Below are 23,159 nucleotides of genomic sequence, written 5' to 3' on the forward strand. Positions count from 1 at the left end.
GGAAGAGGGAGGGGGGGGGAAGAGGGAGGGGGGGGAGAAGAGGGAGGGGGGGGGGAGAAGAGGGAGGGGGGGGGGAAGAGGGAGGGGGGAAGAGGGAGGGGGGGAAGAGGGAGGGGGGGAAAGAGGGAGGGGGAAAAGAGGGAGGGGGAAAAGAGGGAGGGGGGAAAGAGGGAGGGGGGAAAGAGGGAGGGGGGAAAGAGGGAGGGGGAAAAAGAGGGAGGGGGAAAAGAGGGAGGGGGGAAAGAGGGAGGGGTAAAGAGGGAGGGGGGTAAAGGGGGAGGGGGGAAAGGGGGAGGGGGGGAAAGGGGGAGGGGGAAAGGGGGAGGGGGGAAAGGGGGAGGGGGAAAGGGGGAGGGGGAAGGGGGAGGGGGGAAGGGGGAGGGGGAAGGGGGAGGGGGGAAGGGGGAGGGGGGGAGGGGGGAAGGGGAGGGGGGAGGGGGGAAGGGGGAGGGGGGAGGGGGAGGGGGGAAAGGGGGGAGGGGGAAGGGGGGGAGGGGGGAGGGGGGAAGGGGGGGGATGGGGGAGGGGGGAAAGGGGGAGGGGGGGAAGGGGGGGAGGGGGGAGGGGGAAAGGGGGGGGGAGGGGGGAAAGGGGGAGGGGGAGGAGGGAAAGGGGGAGGGGAGGGGGAAAGGGGAGGGGGAGGGGGAAAGGGGAGGGGGAGGGGGAAAGGGGAGGGGGAAAGGGGGAGGGGGAAAGGGGGAGGGGGAGGGGGAAAGGGGGAGGGGGAAAGGGGGAGGGGGAAAGGGGGAGGGGGAAAGGGGGAGGGGGAAAGGGGGAGGGGGGAAAGGGGGAGGGGGAGGGGGAAAGGGGGAGGGGAAAGGGGAGGGAAAAAGGGGAGGGGGAAAGGGGAGGGGAAAAGAGAAGGGAAAGAGAGAGAGGGAAAGAGAGAGAGGGAAAGAGGGAGAGGAAAAGAGAAGGGAAAGAGGGAGGGGGAAAGAGAAGGGAAAGAGAAGGGAAGGGTGTGAGGGAGAAAGAGAGAGGGGTGACAAGAGAGGACAATGAGCAGGGATTGATATAATTAATACTCCTTACATTAACATGCCTGGTTATAAGCGGTAGATACAGGATCAATATGAAACTAGTCTGAATCCATCCTATTTCCCACTCCACTGTTAGCTGGATGTTCTCAATTTCATCGATTAAAATGAGGCAGGTTGTTTTTGATTATTGATCTAATCCAGACACCCACCATGGACCCATTAACAGTGGGTGGGAAATGGAGGAAAGCTGGGAATCTCGCCCCTCGCTGCCAAATCACATCCACTCTCTGATCGTGGATTGTGATGATGCAAATAAACCCGCAGCCAGAAGAAGCCCCAGGCCTGACACAAACCAGCACCCCTGCCAATCCCAGCTGCCCCAAAGCTGGTCTAACCAATTCCCTCACTTCCAAGGCCCAATCCAACTCAGCTTCCCCAGGCCCCCCCCACCAGACCCCAGAGGCACCAGGAGCCTGCACGTTTGATTCTTACTGCGTGGTGGTCAGTGGAGGGTGATTTTCTTTCTTCTCTGTCACTGGGCGAATGAGCTCATAGTGCCGCCGATCTTTCCACTTCTCCGCCTTGTTTCTCAGTTTCCCTTGGTCATTATACCGGTGGATGGCTCCCTGTGAGGATCCGGGACTATCTGACCCTTCTTCGGGTATCTGGCCACTGTTTGCGTCCAGAGCAGCAGTTTGGGACTGAGCCGTTTCTGCTGATGTCTTCTTGGCCAGCACAGTCTCAGCAGTGATCAACGGAAGGCTTTGTGGCCTCTTCAGCTGAGGGCTTCTCAGTGTATTTTTGCTGTGCTTTCTCACGGCTTCCTCCGTGTCACTGTTGTTGACCGAACTCCTGTCCAGCTGCTTGTCCCATTCCACACTCTGAATTAACGTGGTCCCACTCGGCCTTTCTGGGGAAGTGGCATTCTCTGTCCGTTCGTCCCCCAAAGGTCGATTGCCCTGTTGCCCCTTGACCTCTCCCTGAACCATAGCGCTGGCGGTCTGCGCCATCTTTTCCACAATCTCGAGTGTTTTAACTGGCCGGTCAAATGCAGCGGTTGCCAAGGGCCCGTCCTGAGGGGTGGGTGATGCCCACTGTCTCTGGAATTTGTCATGCTCCAAACCACGCATCCGCCGATTTTCCCGTTTCTCCCGATTCGAGCTCGACCTCTCCATGCCCTCTGACGAGGTTTTCTGGGGGGAGACGAGGTTTCCCTGGAGTGCCTGTGACTCTGCCGGGCCAACTCCTTCCGTGGATGGTGACAGTTCCAGGGAGGACTCAATCCCTTCGACCACCTCAGTGTCCTGGTCAGCTGCAGACTGGGATTGGACAGAATCCCGCTCCCGCTCCTTGGCCTGCATCTCATGTTCTCGGAGCTCAGCTTCGTCCCGTGCTGTCTGCTGCTCCTCACGTATTGAACGGACCCTGCAGCCAAAACAAACATTGGAAGAGGGCGTTTGGATAGTGCAATGGGGGAAAAGAACAAACGTACATTTCTATGGTGCCTTTCACAACCCTGTGATGACCCAAGGTACTTTTACAGGTGACAAAGTGTAGTCACCTGTTGTAACGTCGAGACAGCCAATTTGTACAGAGTACAATCCCACAAACTGCAATGTGATTATCATAGTATCATAGAATTTACAATGCAGAAGGAGGCCATTCGGCCCATTGAGTCTGCACTGGCTCTTAGAAAGAGCACCCTACCCAAGGTCAACATCTCCACCCTATCCCCACAACCCAGTAACCCCACCCAACACTAAGGGCAATTTTGGACGCTATGGGCAATTTAGCATGGCCAATCCACCTAACCCGCACGTCTTTGGACTGTGGGAGGAAACCGGAGCACCCGGAGGAAACCCACGCACACGGGGAGGATGTGCAGACTCCGCACAGACAGTGACCCAAGCCGGGAATCGAACCTGGGACCCTGGAGCTGTGAAGCAATTGAGCTATCCACAATGCCACCGTGCTGCCCTTGCCAGATTGGTCAGACAATCTGTTTCAATGTTGTTGGCTGAGGAATAATTATTGATCCCAGAATCCCCGGCAGGAACCCCATTTTACTTCCTCAGTAAGTGCCTTGGGATCTTTCACGCATACCAGAGGGCAGAAAGAGACGACACTCCAACAGTGCAGCACTCCCTCAGTACCCCTGGAGTTCGAGCTCACGTATTCCATCACATTCTTGACTTGTACCTTGCAGATGGTGGACAGACTTTGGGAAGACAGGAAGTGAGCGACTCGTCGTAGGATTCCTAGCCTCCAACCTGCTCTTGTAACCACATAATTAATATGGCTAGTCCAGTTCAGTGTCCGCTCAATGGTGACCCCCCAGGATGATGACAGCGAATGATGGGGTAATGCCATTGAATGGCAAGAGGAGATGGTTGGATTCTGTCTTATTGGAGGTGGTCATTGCCTGGCACTTGTGTGGCACGAATGTTACTTGCCATGTAACAGCTCAAGCCTGAAGTTGTCCAGGTCTTAAATGCAATATGTCCAAGTTTGCAGACGACGCAAAACCAGGTGGAAGTACAGGTTCATAGAATCATAGAATCTATGGTATGGAGACAGGCCCTTCGGCCCAACTGGTCCATACCAACCAAAAAGCCCATCCAAGCTAACCCCATTTGCCTGCATTTGCCCCATATCCCTCCAAACCTTTCCTATCCATGTATCTGTCCAATTGCCTTTTAAATGTTGTCAATATCTCTGCCTCAACCACTTCCTCGGACAGCTCATTCCACATACGCTTGCAGATGACACGAACGCATTGAATGGTGGAGACGGCTTGATGGGTTACTCCTGCTCCTATTTAAAAAAAAAATTTAGAGTACCAATTCATATTTTCCAATTAAAGGGCAATTTAGCGTCGCCAATCCACCTAAGCGGCACATCTTTGGGGGGGGGGGGGACCGCAAACACGGGGAGAATGTGCAAACTTCACACGGACAGTGACCCAGAGCCGGGATCGAACCTGGGACCTCGGCGCCGTGAGGCAGCAGGGCTAACCACTGCGCCACCGTGCTGCCCGTCTGCTCCTACGCCCTTACGGTGCCAGTGGAAGTACAGAGGCGCACAATAAACTTGTGAGCCAACTGAACATCAACAGCAGCTAGGATTACACAGCAATAAGTCAGGGAACAAAGATTGGACAGAGGTAACTGTGGGGGAGGTGGCCAGAGTCATCCAGGAGGTGGATTCTGAAGGAGTAAAAGTGCCGAATAGCCAGAATTCCAGAATGTGGGCCCAGGACAGCTGAGGTCTGTGCCCATGAAGGTGGCTGGAGAGGGAGGAGAACACAGCTGGCCAGAGAGAATGGAAATGCAGCTGGCGTCTGTGGTGGCCGGCAGAATCAATGGAGACTATTCCCTCGAGATGAGGAATCTACAATAAAGAGCAATAATTTTAAAATTCGAACCCGGCCATTCAGGGGTCCAGTCAGGAAACACAGCCAAGGAAAGTAAATGGATTTTAAGATATAGGTCAGTCAAGATTGAACAGAACGGTAGAAAGAGGCTGAAGGGGCTGAATAGCCTCCGGTGAGACTGAGGGGGCGTGAGATTAGCAAATAAAAATCAGCATTATGTATTTAGTAGGTTGGGCAGATTTGTAGCCCCCCAGAGGTGAGAGTTCAGACAGCAATGGCCAACCACTTAAACCTGGAACAACTCAAGTGAGTGCTTTTATTAACACTTACCTTTTCCGTGCCAGATACCCACGACTTGCAGCCTGGCACAGTGAGACCGCATTCACCTGCTTCTTATATGCTTGTCTTTGCACATGGCCCTTCCAGACCGACTGGATCACACTCGCGGCGCTGTGTCTTTGTAAGGCCAACCTCACCAGGTAGGAGCGGATGTAAGCCTGGAGAGAGAGATCAGTCAGATTAGTGACCCTCACCCTGAATAAACAGTGACTCTGTACAGTTACACAGTGAGTGATCCTCACCCTGAATAAACAGTGACTCTGTACAGTTACACAGTGAGTGATCCTTACCCTGAATAAACAGTGACTCTGTACAGTTACACAGTGAGTGATCCTTACCCTGAATAAACAGTGACTCTGTACAGTTACACAGTGAGTGATCCTTACCCTGAATAAACAGTGACTCTGTACAGTTACACAGTGAGTGATCCTTACCCTGAATAAACAGTGACTCTGTACAGTTACACAGTCAGTGATCCTCACCCTGAATAAACAGTTAGTCTGTACAGTTACCAGTTACACAGTGAGTGATCCTCACCCTGAATAAACAGTGACTCTGTACAGTTACACAGTGAGTGATCCTTACCCTGAATAAACAGTGACTCTGTACAGTTACACCGTGAGTGATCCTTACCCTGAATAAACAGTGACTCTGTACAGTTACACAGTGAGTGATCCTTACCCTGAATAAACAGTGACTCTGTACAGTTACACAGTCAGTGATCCTCACCCTGAATAAACAGTTACTCTGTACAGTTACCAGTTACACAGTGAGTGATCCTCACCCTGAATAAACAGTGACTCTGTACAGTTTCACAGTGAGTGATCCTTACCCTGAATAAACAGTGACTCTGTACAGTTACACAGTGAGTGATCCTTACCCTGAATAAACAGTGACTCTGTACAGTTACACAGTGAGTGATCCTTACCCTGAATAAACAGTGACTCTGTACAGTTACACAGTGAGTGATCCTTACCCTGAATAAACAGTGACTCTGTACAGTTACACAGTGAGTGATCCTTACCCTGAATAAACAGTGACTCTGTACAGTTACACAGTCAGTGATCCTCACCCTGAATAAACAGTTAGTCTGTACAGTTACCAGTTACACAGTGAGTGATCCTCACCCTGAATAAACAGTGACTCTGTACAGTTACACAGTGAGTGATCCTTACCCTGAATAAACAGTGACTCTGTACAGTTACACAGTGAGTGATCCTTACCCTGAATAAACAGTGACTCTGTACAGTTACACAGTGAGTGATCCTTACCCTGAATAAACAGTGACCCTGTACAGACACGCAGTGAATGTCACTTAGACAGTGACTGTCACTGGGGGTAGGGGGTAGTGACTGTTGATATGTAGACTTTGAATTGTTATGAAATAGAGATAGTTTGAAGTAAGTTATATTTGTATTTAGTGGGTGCTAACAATAAGATATGGTCTGAATTCAAGTTTAATTTATATTTCTATATGTGTGTTTTATGAAAGGGTGACTTGAGTTTTGGTTTCTCTTAAAAAGATGCCTGCATTTCCAATGAGGTTTCACAACCCTTTAGGTTTTGTCATTTGTGATATCCTTACGAATCTGTAAAGATATAGTTATTGTGTAAAATAGTTTATATTTTCGGATTAATATATCTCCAGCCACCTTCCATTAATTGATGGGGCTCACGCACCTGAATGGTGATGGCAGCTTGTCTCATCTTCAGGAACCTCCTCCTTTCCAGGATTCCCCGGAACCAGGTCTGCAGGAGCAGGATTTTCCGGATCACTTCCCTGTGCAAAACATCCTGAAGTTTCTGACGTTCAGTTTCCTTCATAAAAACCTAGGTGGGGGAGTGGATGGACAATAATATCAAGCACAGCAACTTCAACACACAGACACAATCAAGATGGATCAATGCTCAATGGGGGTCAGCCCAAAATCTGACTGATAGAAAAGTTGGCTGAACATTCGCTCCCTCCACCACTGACGCACAGTGGCAGCCGTGTGTACCATCGATAAGATGGACTGCAGCAACTCGCCAAGGCTCCTTCGGCAGCACCTTTCAAACCCACGATCACTACCGTCTAGGAGGTCAAGAGGGGCAGGCACATGGGAACACCACCACCTGGAGGCTCCCCTCCAAGTCACTCATCATCGTGACTTGGAAATATATCGTTTGTTCCTTCACTGTCGCTGGGTCAAAATCCTGGAACTCCCTCTCTAACAGCACTGTTGCGATGTGGAGATGCCGGTGTTGGACTGGGGTGAGCACAGTAGGAAGTCTTGCAACACCAGGTTAAAGTCCAACAGGTTTGTTTCAAACTAGCTTTTGGAGCGCTGCTCCTTCCTCAGGTGAATGAAGAGGTATGTATCAGAAACATATATATAGACAGATTCAAAGCTGCCAGACAATGCTTAGAATGCGAGCATTTGCAGGTATTTAAGTTTTTACAGATCCAGAGATGGGGTAACCCCAGGTTGAAGAGGTGTGAATTGTCTCAAGCCAGGACAGTTGGTAGGATTTCGCAGGCCAGATGGTGGGGGATGAATGTAATGCAACATGAATCCCAGGTCCCGGTTGAGGCCGCACTCATGTGGGCACACTAATCTCCTATCTCTGGATCTGTAAAGACTTAAATACCTGCTAATGCTCGCATTCTAAGCATTGTCTTGCATCTTTGAATCTGTCTGTATCTATCTTTCTGGAACAGACCTCTTCATTCACCTGAGGAAGGAGCAGCGCTCCGAAAGCTCGTGTTTGAAACAAACCTGTTGGACTTTAACCTGGTGTTGTAAGACTTCGTACTGTAACAGCACTGTGGGCGTGCATACACCACATGGACTGCCAAGGTTCAAGAAGGCGACTCACCACCACCTTCTCGAGGGGCAAATTGCGATGGACAATAAATTCTGGCCCAGCCAGCGAAACCCACATCCTGCGATTAAATTAAAAGATCAATGCTCCATAATCAAGAGCAGTAGGGGCTGGTTTAGCTCACTGGGCTACATCGCTGGCTTTTAAAGCAGAACAAGGCAGGCCAGCAGCACGGTTCGATTCCCGTACCAGCCTCCCCGAACAGGTGCCGGAATGTGGCGACTAGGGGCTTTTCACAGTAACTTCATTGAAGCCTACCCGTGACAATAAGCCATTTTCATTTTTTTTTTCCCCCATTTTCAGTTCCAGCCGATTTTCTCAATCCACATCCCGAGATTCTCAGTGATGTTGAGCCACTGTCCGAGAGCCCCCTGACATTCCACAACTCGGAATAATCTGCAGGCTGAGCTTTGGGTCAACATTTTCAGATTGCGTCAGCTACGGACGATGCATTTCCGTTTTCCCCGAAATCCTCCGTTCTGCATTTTATTTTTACACAATTGCTGTCATTTCTCTTCTTGAACGTGATCAATGGGGATTTGGTGGATCCGGTTGGATTTTCTGAGGAAACTGAAAAGCTCCGCTACCATTCCTAACCACTAGGTGGGGGGTCAGTGAGGGGCCCAAATGGCAGCAGCACCCAATGCCCTGTGCCAATCTTGACCAGAACCTAGGAAAGGACAGCCGTAGGCTACGTTGCATCTCACTGCTGGCTCCTGCTCTAGAATATTCTACAACACATTGCCAGTTGAGGCCTGGCTGGTTAATCGGTACCTTGGTTTTCCCAATCTGACAGTTGCTTCTGTCCAACTCCAGCCTGTTGAACAAGTCGTCAATCAATTTCTGCACTGGTTCGGAATTCTTAGGAAGCAAAACCCGGAAGTGATCCATGAATTCCTGCAACACAAAGGAGCCAGAAGTGACTGACTGAGGTTAACATCACACTGCACTGTCACAAAGACTCTCTCTCTCTCTGGGGTAACCAGCTCAACACACATCCTCACAGGTCTCCCTCGTTTTCCGTTCTGTAAACCGGAGCTCCTTCACAATTCTGCTGTGAGTGTCACAACTGCTGAGTCTTTCACCTTTCGCCTCCTCGCTTGTCGATCTATAGTAATTCCCGGTTAAGCAACGTGTTGAGTTGAAAATTCTCAGCCTCGTTTTCGACACCCTCCACAGCATCGCCCTCCCGACCTCTGTAAATTCCTTCAGTCCTTGAATCTCGGTGTTCCTCCAATCCTGGCCCCTAGAGCATCCCCGGTTTTAATTGATGCACCACAGGCGGCTGTGCCTTCATGTGCCAGGGACCCGAGCTCTGGAATTCCCACCCGACATATCCCCGTTTAAGAGCTCTTTGGATTAGATCTTCTTGACCAAGGTTCTGGTCGCCTGTTCTAGGACCTCCTGATGTGGCTCAGAGTCAAATTTTGTTCTAAAACACAAAGCGCACTGGTATATTTTGTTACATGAATGACACTCTCACTGCGGGACAGATTCCACAGGAGCACATAAGACTACGTGGGCCGCCTTGCTCACTCCTCTGCCCCTTGCCCATACCTGGAAGGTGTACTTGGCACTGTACCCAGATCGACGGATGCGAACAGTCTCCAGCATTCCCGTGTACTTCAGCTGCTGCAGAACCAGCTCATCGTCAAAACAAAGTTCCAACTGAGGGGGACAAACACATGGTCACCAGGCGAGTAGTGCGCACTTGGACACACACACGCCTTGTGCGCAAGCATATACACACGCATACACACACACACACATGTGGCATGACTGAGAGCCACAGACATGAGGAGAATTTCAGTGGAACACACCGCTGTCATCTTCCCATTGGTCATAGAGTTTCCTCACTGAAGCTCAGTGCAGCTGGTAGAGTCTGGGTCACATTAAAGTTTGTCTCAAAGCACAACAGAACCGGAGACGGGTCTGTCCCTGTATAACACTGGGGTACAGTACTGGTGGGAACGGGTACAGTACTGGTGGGAACGGGTCAGTCACTGTATAACACTGGGGTACAGTACTGGTGGGGATGGGTCTGTCACTGTATAACACTGGGGTACAGTACTGGTGGGGACGGGTCTGTGAATGTATAACACTGGGGTACAGTACTGGTGAGGACGGGTCTGTCACTGTATAACACTGAGGTACAGTACTGGTGGGGATGGGTCTGTCACTGTATAGCACTGGGGTACAGTACTGGTGAGGACGGGTCTGTCACTGTATAACACTGGGGTACAGTACTGGTGGGGACGGGTCTGTCACTGTATAACACTGGGATACAGTACTGGTGGGGACGGGTCTGTCACTGTATAACACTGGGGTACAGTGCTGGTGGGGACGGGTCTGTCACTGTATAACACTGGGATACAGTACTGGTGGGGACAGGTTTGTCACTGTATAACACTGGGATACAGTACTGGTGGGAATGGGTCTGTCACTATATAAAACTGGGGAACAGTACTGGTGGGGACAGGCCTGTCACTGTATAACACTGGGGTACAGTACTGGTGGGGACGGGTCTGTCACTGTATAACACTGGGGTACAGTACCGGTGGGGGACAGGTCTGACACTGTATAACACTGGGGTACAGTACTGCTGGGGACAGGTCTGTCACTGTATCGCGCTGGGGTACAGTACTGGTGGGGACAGGTCTGTCACTGTATAACACTGGGGTGCAGTACTGGTGGGGACGGGTCTGTCACTGTATAACACTGGGGTGCAGTACTGGTGGGGACGGGTCTGTCACTGTATAACACTGGGGTATAGTACTGGTGGGGACAGATCCGTCACTGTTTAACACTGGGGTACAGTACTGGTGGGGACAGATCCGTCACTGTTTAACACTGGGGTACAGTACTGGTGGGGACAGATCCGTCACTGTTTAACACTGGAGTACAGTACTGTTGGGGACAGGTCTGACACTGTATAACATTGGAGTACAGTACCTGATGTGTTGGGTGCTCTGGATCCGTGGAACACATACAGGCCGCCAACACTTAAAATAGTACAACACTATCTTATTAAGCTAGAAACTGTTGAACATACTTTCACTGTGGGTTAACACGATGTTAGATTAAACTAAAGACCTATGCCTATCCTAACCAGTCTATGCACTCAGCACATGGTGAAGATCTGTGCCGTAAGCTGTAAGCTCTGTCCTTCTGAGAGGCTGCATCCCAAATGAGCGGGAAAACTGATGGCCTCTGTCTTTATAGTGAGTGTGCTCTAACTGGTGATTGGCTGTGGTGTTGTGTGTGTTGATTGGTCTTGCTGTGTGTCCATCAGTGTGCGTGTCTGCACCATGATATACTGGTGTATATTATGACATCCCCCCTTTTATAAAAAAATGTATGTGTGTGGCAATAAATAATGTGTTGTGATAATGTTCCGAACTACGTGTGGGGTGCGAAGACATATTTATAGGATTATGTACATGAGAACTAAGCTATTTACATGGGAAGGTGCCTGGTGCAGAGAAGCAGTATGCAACAAGAGTAACGAGATCAACACTATATACAAACCAGGGAAACGATCAAACAAAGCAACAAAACAATTCAGAGAGTCCATAAATTCAAAAAGTTCATAAATTTAGTTTCTGAGGTGGGCGACAAATTCTGGTTGACCGCCTCAAGGGTGGGTCGAGAGCCGCCGGTTCAGGAGTGGGCTGGACTGCGTCAAAGTCAGGGGGAGGCAGAGTGACAGGGAGCTCTGCATAGTCCGTGGCAGGGTCAACAGGAGGGCGAGGCGACACTGGAGGATCACGTGGAGAGCGTGGAACAAGACGAAGGTTGCGTCAATTGCAGCGCAGAATAGAGCCATCCGGTAGACGAACCAGGAACGAGCGGGGGGGCGGGGGACTTGCCAAAGGACAACAGCGGTTGCAGACCAGCCACCATCCGGAAGGACGTGGAGCAGGGAGATCAGCTGCACGGGAGTCATGAGCCGCCTTGTGCTGTGCACGAGACAGCTGCATCCGGCGAAGGACCGGAACGTGGTCAAGGTCTGGGACATGGATGGACGGCACCGTCGTCCTCAGGGTGCGACTCATGAGTAACTGGGTTGGCGACAGGCCAGTGGACAGTGGGCGGAGCGATAGGCCAGCAAGGCAAGGTAGAAATCAGACCCAGCATCGGCAGCCTTGCACAGGAGCCGTTTGACGATATGTACTCCCTTCTCTGCTTTGCCGTTGGATTGGGGGTACAGGGGACTGGACATCACATGGGCAAAATTGTACCGCCTGGCAAAGTTGGACCATTCTTGGCTGGCGAAGCAGGGGCCATTGTCTGACATAACCGTGAGCGGGACGCCGTGTCGAGCAAAGGTTTCTTTACATGCACGAATGACTGCAGATGAGGTGAGGTCGTGCAACCGTATCACCTCCGGGTAATTCGAAAAGTAGTCCACGATCTGGACATAGTCTCTACCCAGCGCGTGGAACAGGTCGATGCCCACCTTGGTCCATGGTGACGTGACCAACTCATGGGGCTGCAGGGTCTCACGTTGTTGGGCCGGCTAGAAGCGCTGACAAGTGGGGCAGTTGAGCTCTGTGTTGGCTATGTCCTCATTAATGCCGGGCCAGTACACTGCCTCTCGGGCCCGTCGGCGGCACTTTTCCACGCCAAGGTGGCCCTCGTGTAGTTGTTCCAGGACAAGTTGCCGCATGCTATGCGGGATGACAATGTGGTCCAGTTTTAGAAGAGCCCTGTCTACTACCGCCAGATCATCTCTGACATTATAGAATCGAGGGTATTGGCCCTTGAGCCACCCGTCCGTTAGGTGGCGCGTGACACGCTGTAGCAAGGGGTCAGCCGCCGTCTCGCGGCGAATTTGGACGAGGCGTTCATCCGAGGCAGGCAGATTGGAGGCCGCGAATGCCACATGGGTGTCAACCTGGAAGACAAATCCCGCTGGGTCACATGGAGTGTTGACTGCCCTGGAGAGAGTGTCAGCAATGATGAGGTCCTTGCCTGGGGTGTAGACCAGCTGGAAGTCATATCGCCGGAGCTTGAGACGAATACGCTGGAGGCGAGGCGTCATGTCGTTCAAGTCTTTCTGTATTATATTGACCGGCGGGCGATGGTCGGTCTCGACGGTGAATTGAGGAAGTCCGTAGACAGAATCGTGAAACTTAACCACACCGGTCAGAAGGCCCAGGCACTCCTTTTCTATCTGTGTGTAGCGCTGCTCCGTGGGGCCATCGCACGTGACGCATATGCAACGGGGGCCCATGATGAGGCCTCATCATGTTGAAGGAGCACTGCCCCAATGCCGGATTGACTGGCATCGGTCAAAACTTTGGTCTCCTTTGCTGGATCAAAGAAAGCTAAGGCCGGGGCCGTGGTCAGTTTTGTTTTGAGTTCTCTCCATTCGCGCTCGTGGGCAGGGAGCCATTGGGAGTCTGTCGTCGTCCTGACCAGGTTCCTGAGAGCCGTGGTATGAGAGGTGAGGTTAGGAATGAATTTCCCTAAAACATTGACCATGCCCAGAAATCGGAGGACCGCCTTCTTGTCCTCTGGTGTTTTCATAGCTGTGAAGGCAGCTACCTTGTCCGCATCCGGCTGCACACCCAATTGGGAGATGTGGTCCCCGAGGAACTTGAGTTCTGTCTGACCAAAAGGGCATTTGGCCTTGTTGAGGCGGAGGCCATGCTCATGTATATGTCTGAATACGCGCTGGAGGCGACTAACATGCTCATGTGGGGTGGTGGACCAAATGATTATGTCATCGACATAGACGCGAACACCTTCAATACCATCCATCATTTGTTCCATAATGAAACACTTCTGAAGCAGACATGATCCCAAACTGCATCCTGTTGTAACAATATCTTCCAAAGGGGGTGTTAAACGTTTCCTGCTGGATTTGTCGAGCTGGATTTGCCAGAATCCTTTTGAGGCGTCGAGTTTGGTGAAGAGCTTGGCGTGAGCCATCTCACATGTGAGCTTTTCGCGCTTGGGAATTGGATAGTGCTCTCTCATAATATTGCAATTTAGATCCTTGGGATCAATGCAAATTCTCAATTCGGCGGAAGGCTTTTTTACACATACCATGGAACTGAGCCAGTCTGTCGGTTCCGTGGCTTTGGAAATCACTCCTTGGTTCTGGAGGTCCTGCAGCTGCTGCTTGAGGCGGTCCTTAAGGGGTGCTGGGACCCTGCGAGGTGCGTGCACCACAGGCGTGGCATTCGGTTTTAATAAAATCTTGTAGGTGTACGGGAGCGTGCCCATGCCCTCGAAGACGTCGTGGAACTGGTTGATAATGGTGTCGAGCTGCGCCCTGAAGTCAGTGTCCTGAAAGGCAGACGCGTCAGCAGGAGAGAGAGAGTGAACTCTCTGAACTAGGTTCAACAGCTTGCGTGCCTGCGCGCCAAGCCAAGCAGGGAGGCTTTCGAGGAGCCCACGATTTCAAAGGGAAGGATGGCTTTGCGTGACCTGTGCATCATTTCAAGTTAGCATGAGCCGCTGGCAGCAATGCCATTGCCATTATAATCTAATAGCTGGCAGGCTGATGGCAGGATGGCTGGTTTGACCCGAAGGCTTTGGAGGTCAGACCGCGCAATGAGATTGGCGGAGGCACCGGTGTCCAGGCGGAATCGTATTTGGGATCGGTTGACCGTCAGGATGGCACACCACTCATCGCCCGGATCGATGCTGTATACCGATAGAGGCTGGATTCTTTGCTTCGGGGACACCCTGTTTTTTGTAACGATACCGACTCGAAAAGGTGTCTTTGGGTCCTTGGTGTCAATATCGGGTAGCAGGTCCAAATCGGGCTCGGCGACCGTGGGTTGAATGGCCCGGACATTCCTGCGAGGCTGGCTGGAGTGACGAGAGTTGGCAGGCTGAGCTGATCTGCATAAAGCAGCATAGTGGCCAAGTTTGCCACATCGCAGGCATCGTCGGGATTTGGCAGGACATTGCCGCTTTAAGTGGGCGGAGCCACAGTTGCCGCACGTTGTAGCGTCAGTACGTTCGCTGCGCCACCGCGCATGCGCGGTGCGGCCGTACGTGGTGCGTGCCTGTGCAGTACGTTCGTCGATGTCCCCTCGTTCGGTGCGCACAAGCGCGGGAGTATGCGAAAAGTGTGCAAAATGGCCGCCCTCATCCAGGCTGAGGCCCTGGAGTTGCTCGATTGCTTGGACCCGTTCTGCCTCGCGGGGACTTTGCCGCGCCGTTTCAGCCTCTTGAATGTGGGAATACCGACTAGTAGCATGTTCATGTAGCACGCAGGTCTCGATGGCGGTCGCTAGGGTGAGCTGCTTTACCTTGAGGAGCTGCTGGCGTAGGGGGTCTGACTGAACACCGAAAACGTTCTGGTCACGTATCTTGGAATCGGAGGTGGGCCGTAATTACAGGAGTGCGCAAGGATGCGGAGGTGGGTGAGAAAGGACTGGAAAGGTTCATCCTTACCCTGCAAACGCTGTTGGAATACATAGCACTCAAAACTTTCATTCACCTCTATGTTGCAGTGAGTGTCAAACTTAAGGAGGACCGTCTTGAATTTTGATTTATCTTCACCATCAGCAAAGGTGAGAGAATTGAAAATGTGGATGGCATGTTCCCCGGCCGTGGATAGGAAGAGAGCGATCTTCCTGGTGTCTGAGGCAGCTTTCCGGTCTGTGGCTTCAAGGTAGAGCTGGAAGCGTTGTTTGAATATCTTCCAGTTGGCCCCTAGGTTACCGGTGATGCGGAGCGGCGGCGGCGGGCGGACGCTGTCCATTTTGCAGGATGGCTGGATGCTGGTGGAAGGCAGATCACTTGCAGGTAGGTCTAAGAAGTTCTCACATCCCTCAACTCCTGGTATCATGATGTGTTGGGTGCTCTGGATCCGTGGAACACAAACAGGCCACCAACACTTAAAATAGTACAACACTATTTTATTAAGTTAGAAACTGTTGAACATACTTTCACTCTGGGTTAACACGATGTTAGATTAAACTAAAGACCTCTGCCTGTCCTAACCAGTCTATGCACTCAGCACATGGTGAAGATCTATGCTGTAAGCTCTGTCCTACTAGGAGGCTGCATCCCGGATGAGCGGGAAAACTGATGCCCTCTGTCTTTATAGTGAGTATGCACTAACTGGTGATTGGCTGCGGTGTTGTGTGTGTTGATTGGTCTTGCTGTGTGTCCATCAGTGTGTGTCTGAACCATGATATACTGGTGTATACTATGACAGTACCCCAGCATAAATATTCCTTCCTTCCGCCACCAATGTACAATGGCAGCCGGGGGTGCCATCTGCAAGATGCACTGAAGCAACTCAACAAGCCTCCTTTGACAGCAACTTCCAAACCTGAAACCTCTACCACCTAAACAGACAGTGCACCCTAAGCTGTTTAATGGTGTGACACCATTTTAATGCCCCAGATTCTGTGTAATCCCAGAGTGAAGATTTGCGAGCCGACAGTTTTTAAGCAGGTGGGGGGGATTGGATCTTCACCTGCTGACTGGGAGCAGGGAGGGGGGGGGCAGTCGGGTGAGCTGCTGAGCTTTCTTCAAGAACAAAGAAAAGTGCAGCACAGGAACAGGCCCTTCGGCCCTCCAAGCCCGTGCCGACCATGATGCCCTAACTCGAAAAACACCTTCTGCCCTTACTCGGTCCGTATCCCTCTCGTTCCTCCCTATTCATGTATCCATCCAGATGCCTCTTAAATGTTGCTAATGCGCCTGTTTCCACCACATCCTCTGGCAGCGCGTTCTCAGCACCCACCACTCTCTGCGTGAAAAGCTTATCCTGCATTCCTCCCTTAAACTTTCCCTCTCTCACGTTGAACCTGTGCCCCCTTGTAATTGACACTTCCACCCTTGGAAAAAGAAGACACCGAGCTTTTCACGGGCTTTTTCTTACAGCAGCGATCAAGCCTCAAAGATCTGCCTCACCACCAGTCGCACAAAATATTGAGGATTGAAAGGGGCCTCAATGCTGTCAGCATTCAGACGGAGCTCCACACAGCCACATCTGCCTCAGAGCTTCCAACTCCAACTGTTTGTCACGTGGCCCCACCAGGGATCACAACCTAACCCCTTGGGAAGCCCTGACCTAGAAGGACAAGGGCAGCAGATACCTGGGAACACCTCCACCTGCAGGTTCCCCTCCAAGTCACTAGCCATACCTGACTTGGAAATATATCAGCGCTCCTTCACTGTCGCTGGGTCAAAATCCTGGAACTCCCTCCCTGACAGCACTGTGGGGGGGCCTATATCACAGACTGCAGCGGTTCAAGAAGGCAGCTGTCCAAATCTCAGGGAAAGATTGAAAAAACAGAGACTCGGTTCCATGGATATTCCTCACCTTCTTAGAATTTGAACGGATGCATCGAATGAAGAAAGGCTCAGCTTTGCCCAGAGTCTCCATCAGTTTATTCAGAGAAGCCTGGAACACCAATCACACTCAATGTCAATATTCCCCAACAATCGTTTACCCTTTCGCTGCCAGTATTGACATTCACGGGGTTAGATACAGAGTGAAGCTCCCTCTACACTGTCCCCATCAAACACTCCCAGGACAGGTACAGCACGGGGTTAGATACAGAGTAAAGCTCCCTCTACACTGTCCCCATCAAACACTCCCAGGACAGGTACAGCGCGGGGTTAGATACAGAGTAAAGCTCCCTCTCCACTGTCCCCGTCAGACACTCCCAGGACAGGTACAGCATGGGATTACATACAGAGTAAAGCTCCCTCTACACTGTCCCCATCAAACACCCAGGACAGGTACAGCACAGGGTTAGATACAGAGTAAAGCTCCCTCTACACTGTCCCCATCAAACACTCCCAGGACAGATACAGCACGGGGTTAGATACAGTGTAAAGCTCCCTCTACACTGTCCCCATCAAACACTCCCAGGACAGGCACAGCACGGGGTTAGATACAGCGTAAAGCTCCTTCTACACTGTCTCCGTCACTCACTCCCAGGACAGATACAGCACGGGGTTAGATACAGAGTAAACTCCCCCTACACTGTCCCCATCAAACACCCAGGACAGGTACAGCATGGGATTACATACAGAGTAAAGCTCCCTCTACACTGTCCCCATCAAACACTCCCAGGACAGGTACAGCATGGGATTACATACAGAGTGAAGCTCCCTCTACACTGTCTCCGTCACTCACTCCCAGGACAGGTACAGCATGGGATTACATACAGAGTAAAGCTCCCTCTACACTGTCCCCATCAAACACTCAAAGGACAGGTACAGCATGGGATTACATACAGAGTAAAGCTCCCTCTACACTGTCCCCATCAAACACTCCCAGGCCAGATACAGCACGGGGTTAGATACAGAGTAAAGCTCCCTCTACACTGTCCCCATCAAACACTCCCAGGACAGATACAGCACGGGGTTAGATACAGAGTAAAGCTCCCTCTACACTGTCCCTATCAAACACTCCCAGGACAGGTACAGCACGGAGTTAGATACAGAGTAAAGCTCCCTCTACACTGTCCCTATCAAACACTCCCAGGACAGGTACAGCACGGGGTTAGATACAGAGTAAAGCTCCCTCTACACTGTCCCCGTCAGACACTCCCAGGACAGGTGCAGCATGGGGTTAGATACAGAGTAAAGCTCCTTCTACACTGTCCCTATCAAACACTCCCAGAACAGGTACAGCACGGAGTTAGATACAGAGTAAAGCTCCCTCTACACTGTCCCTATCAAACACTCCCAGGACAGGTACAGCACGGGGTTAGATACAGAGTAAAGCTCCCTCTACACTGTCCCCATCAAACACTCCCAGGACAGGTCCAGCACGGAGTTAGATACAGAGTAAAGCTCCCTCTACACTGTCCCTATCAAACACTCCCAGGACAGGTCCAGCACGGAGTTAGATACAGAGTAAACCTCCCTCTACACTGTCCCTATCAAACACTCCCAGGACAGGTACAGCACGGGGTTAGATAGAGAGTAAAGCTCCCTCTACACTGTCCCCATCAAACACTCCCAGGACAGGTACAGCACGGGGTTCGGTTCTTGCCTGGAATTGTGCGCTGATACTCGGTGGTTTCTTCTTCTTGTGCATGTGGAGCAGGGACTTGGTGGTGCGATCGTGCAACGTCATTCGGACAATGTGCTTTAAGGAACTGGAGTCGATCAGCTTCTGGAGAAGGATAATGATTGGGGGAAGAGAAGGAATCAGCGAGAGTTTGGTTCCATGCAGAAGACACCGACATTTACCAAACATTAGCAATAACACGTTTGGTTCCACAAGATTCAGACTAGCTGAACTACTGACTGTTCACGCATTAAACCCACCGGGGCACAACATGAATACAACTTGAATAAATATAATGGTCTGGGACCACTAAAGCTGCTGTTTTGTCTTAAAATCCAACTGGGTTGTTAAAGTCCTCCCTGTCTTGACCTACACACGGCCCCAAGACAAAGATCTCGGGCTGCGTTCCAGAGCTCAGGCCATGAGGGGTTAAACACTGGCCCAGCAGCACGGACACAGTGATGAAGGCAGCAAGGGTTCCGGTTCCTGGAGCAGCCCCGGTCTCTGCCGAATTCAGAAACTCCAGATCAGATCACCGGGGAGTGGGTCTCACTGGAAACTGGAGCCTGCGACATCGATGAGCTCAGTTGGCTGGCCGGCTGGTTCGGGGTGTGGAGTGACGCCAACAGCATGGGTTCAATTCCCCGTACCGGCTGAGGTTATTCATGAAGGCCCCGCCTTCTCAACCTTGCCCCTCGCCTCAGGTGCGGTGACCCTCAGGTTAAACCACCACCAGTCAGCTCTCATAGATTTCATAGAATTTACAGTGCAGAAGGAGGCCATTCGGCCCATCAAGTCTGCACCAGCTCTTGGAAAGAGCACCCCACCCAAGCCCACATCTCCACCCTATCCCTGTAACCCCACCCCAAAGGGGAAAACATCCCATGGTCATCTGGGACTGTGGCAACATTTATTTAGTTACACCAGCAAGTTAAACTTTCAGCATTAAACTGAGGAACCTGACTTCTCTGACATTTCGAGTATAAAGCTACCTCAACAGCTCATGATCCGACCTGACTATCAAACAGTAATGTTCAGAAATTTTAAGATGCAAATATTCAAAAAAATAATTTACCTTGGGAATGATCAGCTTTTGTTTCAAACCTTTATTTTTCCTGTGGAGATATCAAAGCGTTTTTAAAAATGTTTTTCTGCGAGGGCATCGCTCAGGTTAGTCCAATCAGCACAGCAGCATGAGTCAGGCACTAACAGGCAAAAAGCAAGTTGCTGAAGGGTTGAAATCTCCACTCCTGAGAGTGCAGGGGTTCGCTGCGCAATGGGGCTCGCTGGGCAATGGGGCTCGCTGGGCAATGGGGCTCGCTGGGCAATGGGGCTCGCTGGGCAATGGGGCTCGCTGGGCAATGGGGCTCGCTGGGCAATGGGGCTCGCTGGGCAATGGGGCTCGCTGGGCAATGGGGCTCGCTGGGCAATGGGGCTCGCTGGGCAATGGGGTTCGCTGGGCAATGGGGTTCGCTGAGCAAAGGGGTTGGCTGAGCAATGGGGTTCGCTGAGCAATGGGGTTGGCTGGGCAATGGGGTTCGCTGAGCAATGGGGCTCGCTGGGCAATGGGGCTCGCTGAGCAATGGGGCTCGCTGGGCATGGGGTTCGCTGAGCAAAGGGGTTGGCTGAGCAAAGGGGTTGGCTGAGCAATGGGGCTCGCTGGGCAATGGGGTTCGCTGAGCAATGGGGTTCGCTGAGCAATGGGGTTCGCTGAACAATGGGGTTGGCTGGGCAATGGGGCTCGCTGGGCAATGGGGCTCGCTGGGCAATGGGGTTCGCTGAGCAATGGGGTTCGCTGGGCAATGGGGCTCGCTGGGCAATGGGGCTCGCTGGGCAATGGGGTTCGCTGGGCAATGGGGTTCGCTGAGCAAAGGGGTTGGCTGAGCAATGGGGCTCGCTGGGCAATGGGGTTCGCTGAGCAATGGGGTTCGCTGAGCAATGGGGTTGGCTGGGCAATGGGGCTCGCTGGGCAATGGGGTTCGCTGGGCAATGGGGTTCGCTGGGCAATGGGGCTCGCTGGGCAATGGGGCTCGCTGGCAATGGGGCTCGCTGGGCAATGGGGTTGGCTGAGCAATGGGGTTGGCTGAGCAATGGGGTTCGCTGAGCAATGGGTTCGCTGAGCAATGGGGTTGGCTGGTCAATGGGGCTCGCTGGGCAATGGGGTTCGCTGAGCAATGGGGTTGGCTGAGCAATGGGGCTCGCTGGGCAATGGGGCTCGCTGGGCAATGGGGCTCGCTGGGCAATGGGGCTCGCTGGGCAATGGGGCTCGCTGGGCAATGGGGTTGGCTGAGCAATGGGGTTCGCTGAGCAATGGGATTCGCTGAGCAATGGGGTTGGCTGAGCAATGGGGTTCGCTGAGCAATGGGGTTCGCTGAGCAATGGGGCTTGCTGGGCAATGGGGTTTGCTGCGCAATGGGGTTCGCTGAGCAATGGGGTTCGCTGAGCAATGGGGTTCGCTGAGCAATGGGGTTGGCTGAGCAATGGGGTTGGCTGAGCAATGGGGTTGGCTGAGCAATGGGGTTGGCTGAGCAATGGGGTTGGCTGGGCAATGGGGCTCGCTGGGCAATGGGGCTCGCTGGGCAATGGGGCTCGCTGGGCAATGGGGCTCGCTGGGCAATGGGGTTCGCTGGGCAATGGGGTTGGCTGAGCAATGGGGTTGGCTGAGCAATGGGGTTCGCTGAGCAATGGGATTCGCTGAGCAATGGGGTTGGCTGAGCAATGGGGTTCGCTGAGCAATGGGGTTCGCTGAGCAATGGGGCTTGCTGGGCAATGGGGTTCGCTGAGCAATGGGGTTCGCTGAGCAATGGGGTTCGCTGAGCAATGGGATTCGCTGAGCAATGGGGTTCGCTGAGCAATGGGGTTGGCTGAGCAATGGGGCTCTTCGTCACACACACCTTCCGAGTGCTCCACATACAAACCACAGGGAAACCGGGGGCGGGGGTAGAGAACGGTGGGGAGAGAATGGCGGGGGGGGAGAACAAGGTGGGGGGGGAGAACAAGGGGCGGGGGATAACATGGGGGGGGAGAACATGGGGGGGGGGGGGGAGAACATGGGGGGGGGGGGGAGAACATGGGGGGGGAGAACATGGGGGGGGGGAGAGAACATGGGGGGGAGAGAGAGAACATGGGGGGGGAAGAGAGAGAACATGGGGGGGGGAAGAGAGAGAACATGGGGGGGAAAGAGAACATGGGGGGGGGAAGAGAAACATGGCGGGGGAGAGAACATGGGGGGGGAGGGGGGAGAGAACATGGGGGGGGGAGAGAGAACATGGGGGGGGAAGAGAACATGGGGGGGTGGAAAGAGAACATGGGGGGGGGAGAGAGAACATGGGGGGGGGGAGGAGAGAGAAACATGGGGGGGGGGGAGGAGAACATGGGGGGGGAAGAGAACATGGGGGTGAGCCGTCATTCTGAAAGCAAACCAACTTCTCAAATCAGTGTTCAGAGATTGCAAAGCAGGATTTGGGGATGAGCGTAGGCAGTAATATAACAGGTGTGAGCTCGAGGATTTCTCAGCCGCCAGGTTCAGATCTGCTTTGTAACTTTCCAAATGATTCTGTGAGATGGTAAAGCAACATTAATTTTGAGTCGATTTTCAGCAATCCCTGCACTCTGTGGACCTCGGTCACTGGCTTCCTATCTTCTCTTTAGACAGTTGCTGCCCTCCTTTCTTTCTCTTGGGTGTAACCACATCAATCACTGGTGTCTGCTCTCGGCACCTCCCCACTATCCAGGTCAGATAGAGGAAGCTCGTAAACAAGCCCATCAATGCTCTGTCACCCCATCCCCATGTCACTCCACCCTTCACCATGGCAAGTGGTGAGAAAGGACAGAGTTCGAGCAGCTGCCCGATATACTCAGAGGTTTGTCTCCGAGTTGATTTGTTACGCACTCTGTCACACATCAGAGGGATTCACATCCGAGGTGCCTAAATTATCTTTACACCCAGAGGAAAGAAAAGGAAAGCTGAAAACTGGTCTAAAGAGAAGGGGCCAGGGCAGGCGGAAGCAAGACAGCTTAAAGAAAACTCACAGAAGTGGGCGTGGGATCTTTCGAGGCTTTTCAAAGGTTTGAGGAGGATGTGGGTATCATCACAGTACTCAGCCCATCTCCGAATACTCCTCATCAACTGGGCATGCATCTCACTAACAGGTCATTCCCAGCAGAGAAAGAGTATGTGAGAGAAGAGTTAGTGAGGAGGCCAATCACCATAGAGCACAAACGTCATCAGCAGGGCCGTCACCCATGCCAGCCAATCACCTCATGATCCAAAGCCATTGGCTCTCCGCAGACTGTCAATGCTCATTCCCGTGGCCCTATTTAATCCTCCCAAAACCCAGTACGCGGCTGGGAAGAGGTCAACTCTTCTGCTGTCTGGGGTTAGGCGCGTCCCAAAAACAATTTCAAAAGGCAAGACACGTATTATTAGATTAATCTATTAATAGGAAACTACTTTCACTCCATATTAGTCTCTGGAAGTGGGTTAAATATTGAAATGGGAAGCCTTTGACCATGAGGCAATATTCCAACAGGAGTCATTCCTGGTTCAAGCATTCCATTTCTCACCATTACTTACTTCAGTGTTTAAATTCCACGG

General features: G+C 52.2%; 1 protein-coding gene across 1 annotated transcript in view; it reads right to left on the reverse strand.

The window, feature by feature from the left end:
- Positions 1 to 23,159, reverse strand: part of myo9b (myosin IXB) — a 183,428-nt gene that overhangs the window by 61,116 nt on the left and 99,153 nt on the right. Inside the window, exons 12-20 of the mRNA XM_072483924.1 lie at positions 22,591 to 22,707; positions 19,638 to 19,677; positions 18,545 to 18,667; positions 16,859 to 16,939; positions 9,115 to 9,225; positions 8,332 to 8,454; positions 6,373 to 6,522; positions 4,684 to 4,850; positions 1,473 to 2,405 (exon numbers count right to left, since the gene is read on the reverse strand). Coding sequence (XP_072340025.1) covers positions 1,473 to 2,405; positions 4,684 to 4,850; positions 6,373 to 6,522; positions 8,332 to 8,454; positions 9,115 to 9,225; positions 16,859 to 16,939; positions 18,545 to 18,667; positions 19,638 to 19,677; positions 22,591 to 22,707 — 1,845 coding nt within the window. The remainder of the gene's footprint in view (positions 1 to 1,472; positions 2,406 to 4,683; positions 4,851 to 6,372; positions 6,523 to 8,331; positions 8,455 to 9,114; positions 9,226 to 16,858; positions 16,940 to 18,544; positions 18,668 to 19,637; positions 19,678 to 22,590; positions 22,708 to 23,159) is intronic.

The sequence above is a fragment of the Scyliorhinus torazame genome, chromosome 18, assembly GCF_047496885.1.
Source record: "Scyliorhinus torazame isolate Kashiwa2021f chromosome 18, sScyTor2.1, whole genome shotgun sequence".
In the NCBI taxonomy this organism is placed as follows: Eukaryota; Metazoa; Chordata; class Chondrichthyes; order Carcharhiniformes; family Scyliorhinidae; genus Scyliorhinus; species Scyliorhinus torazame.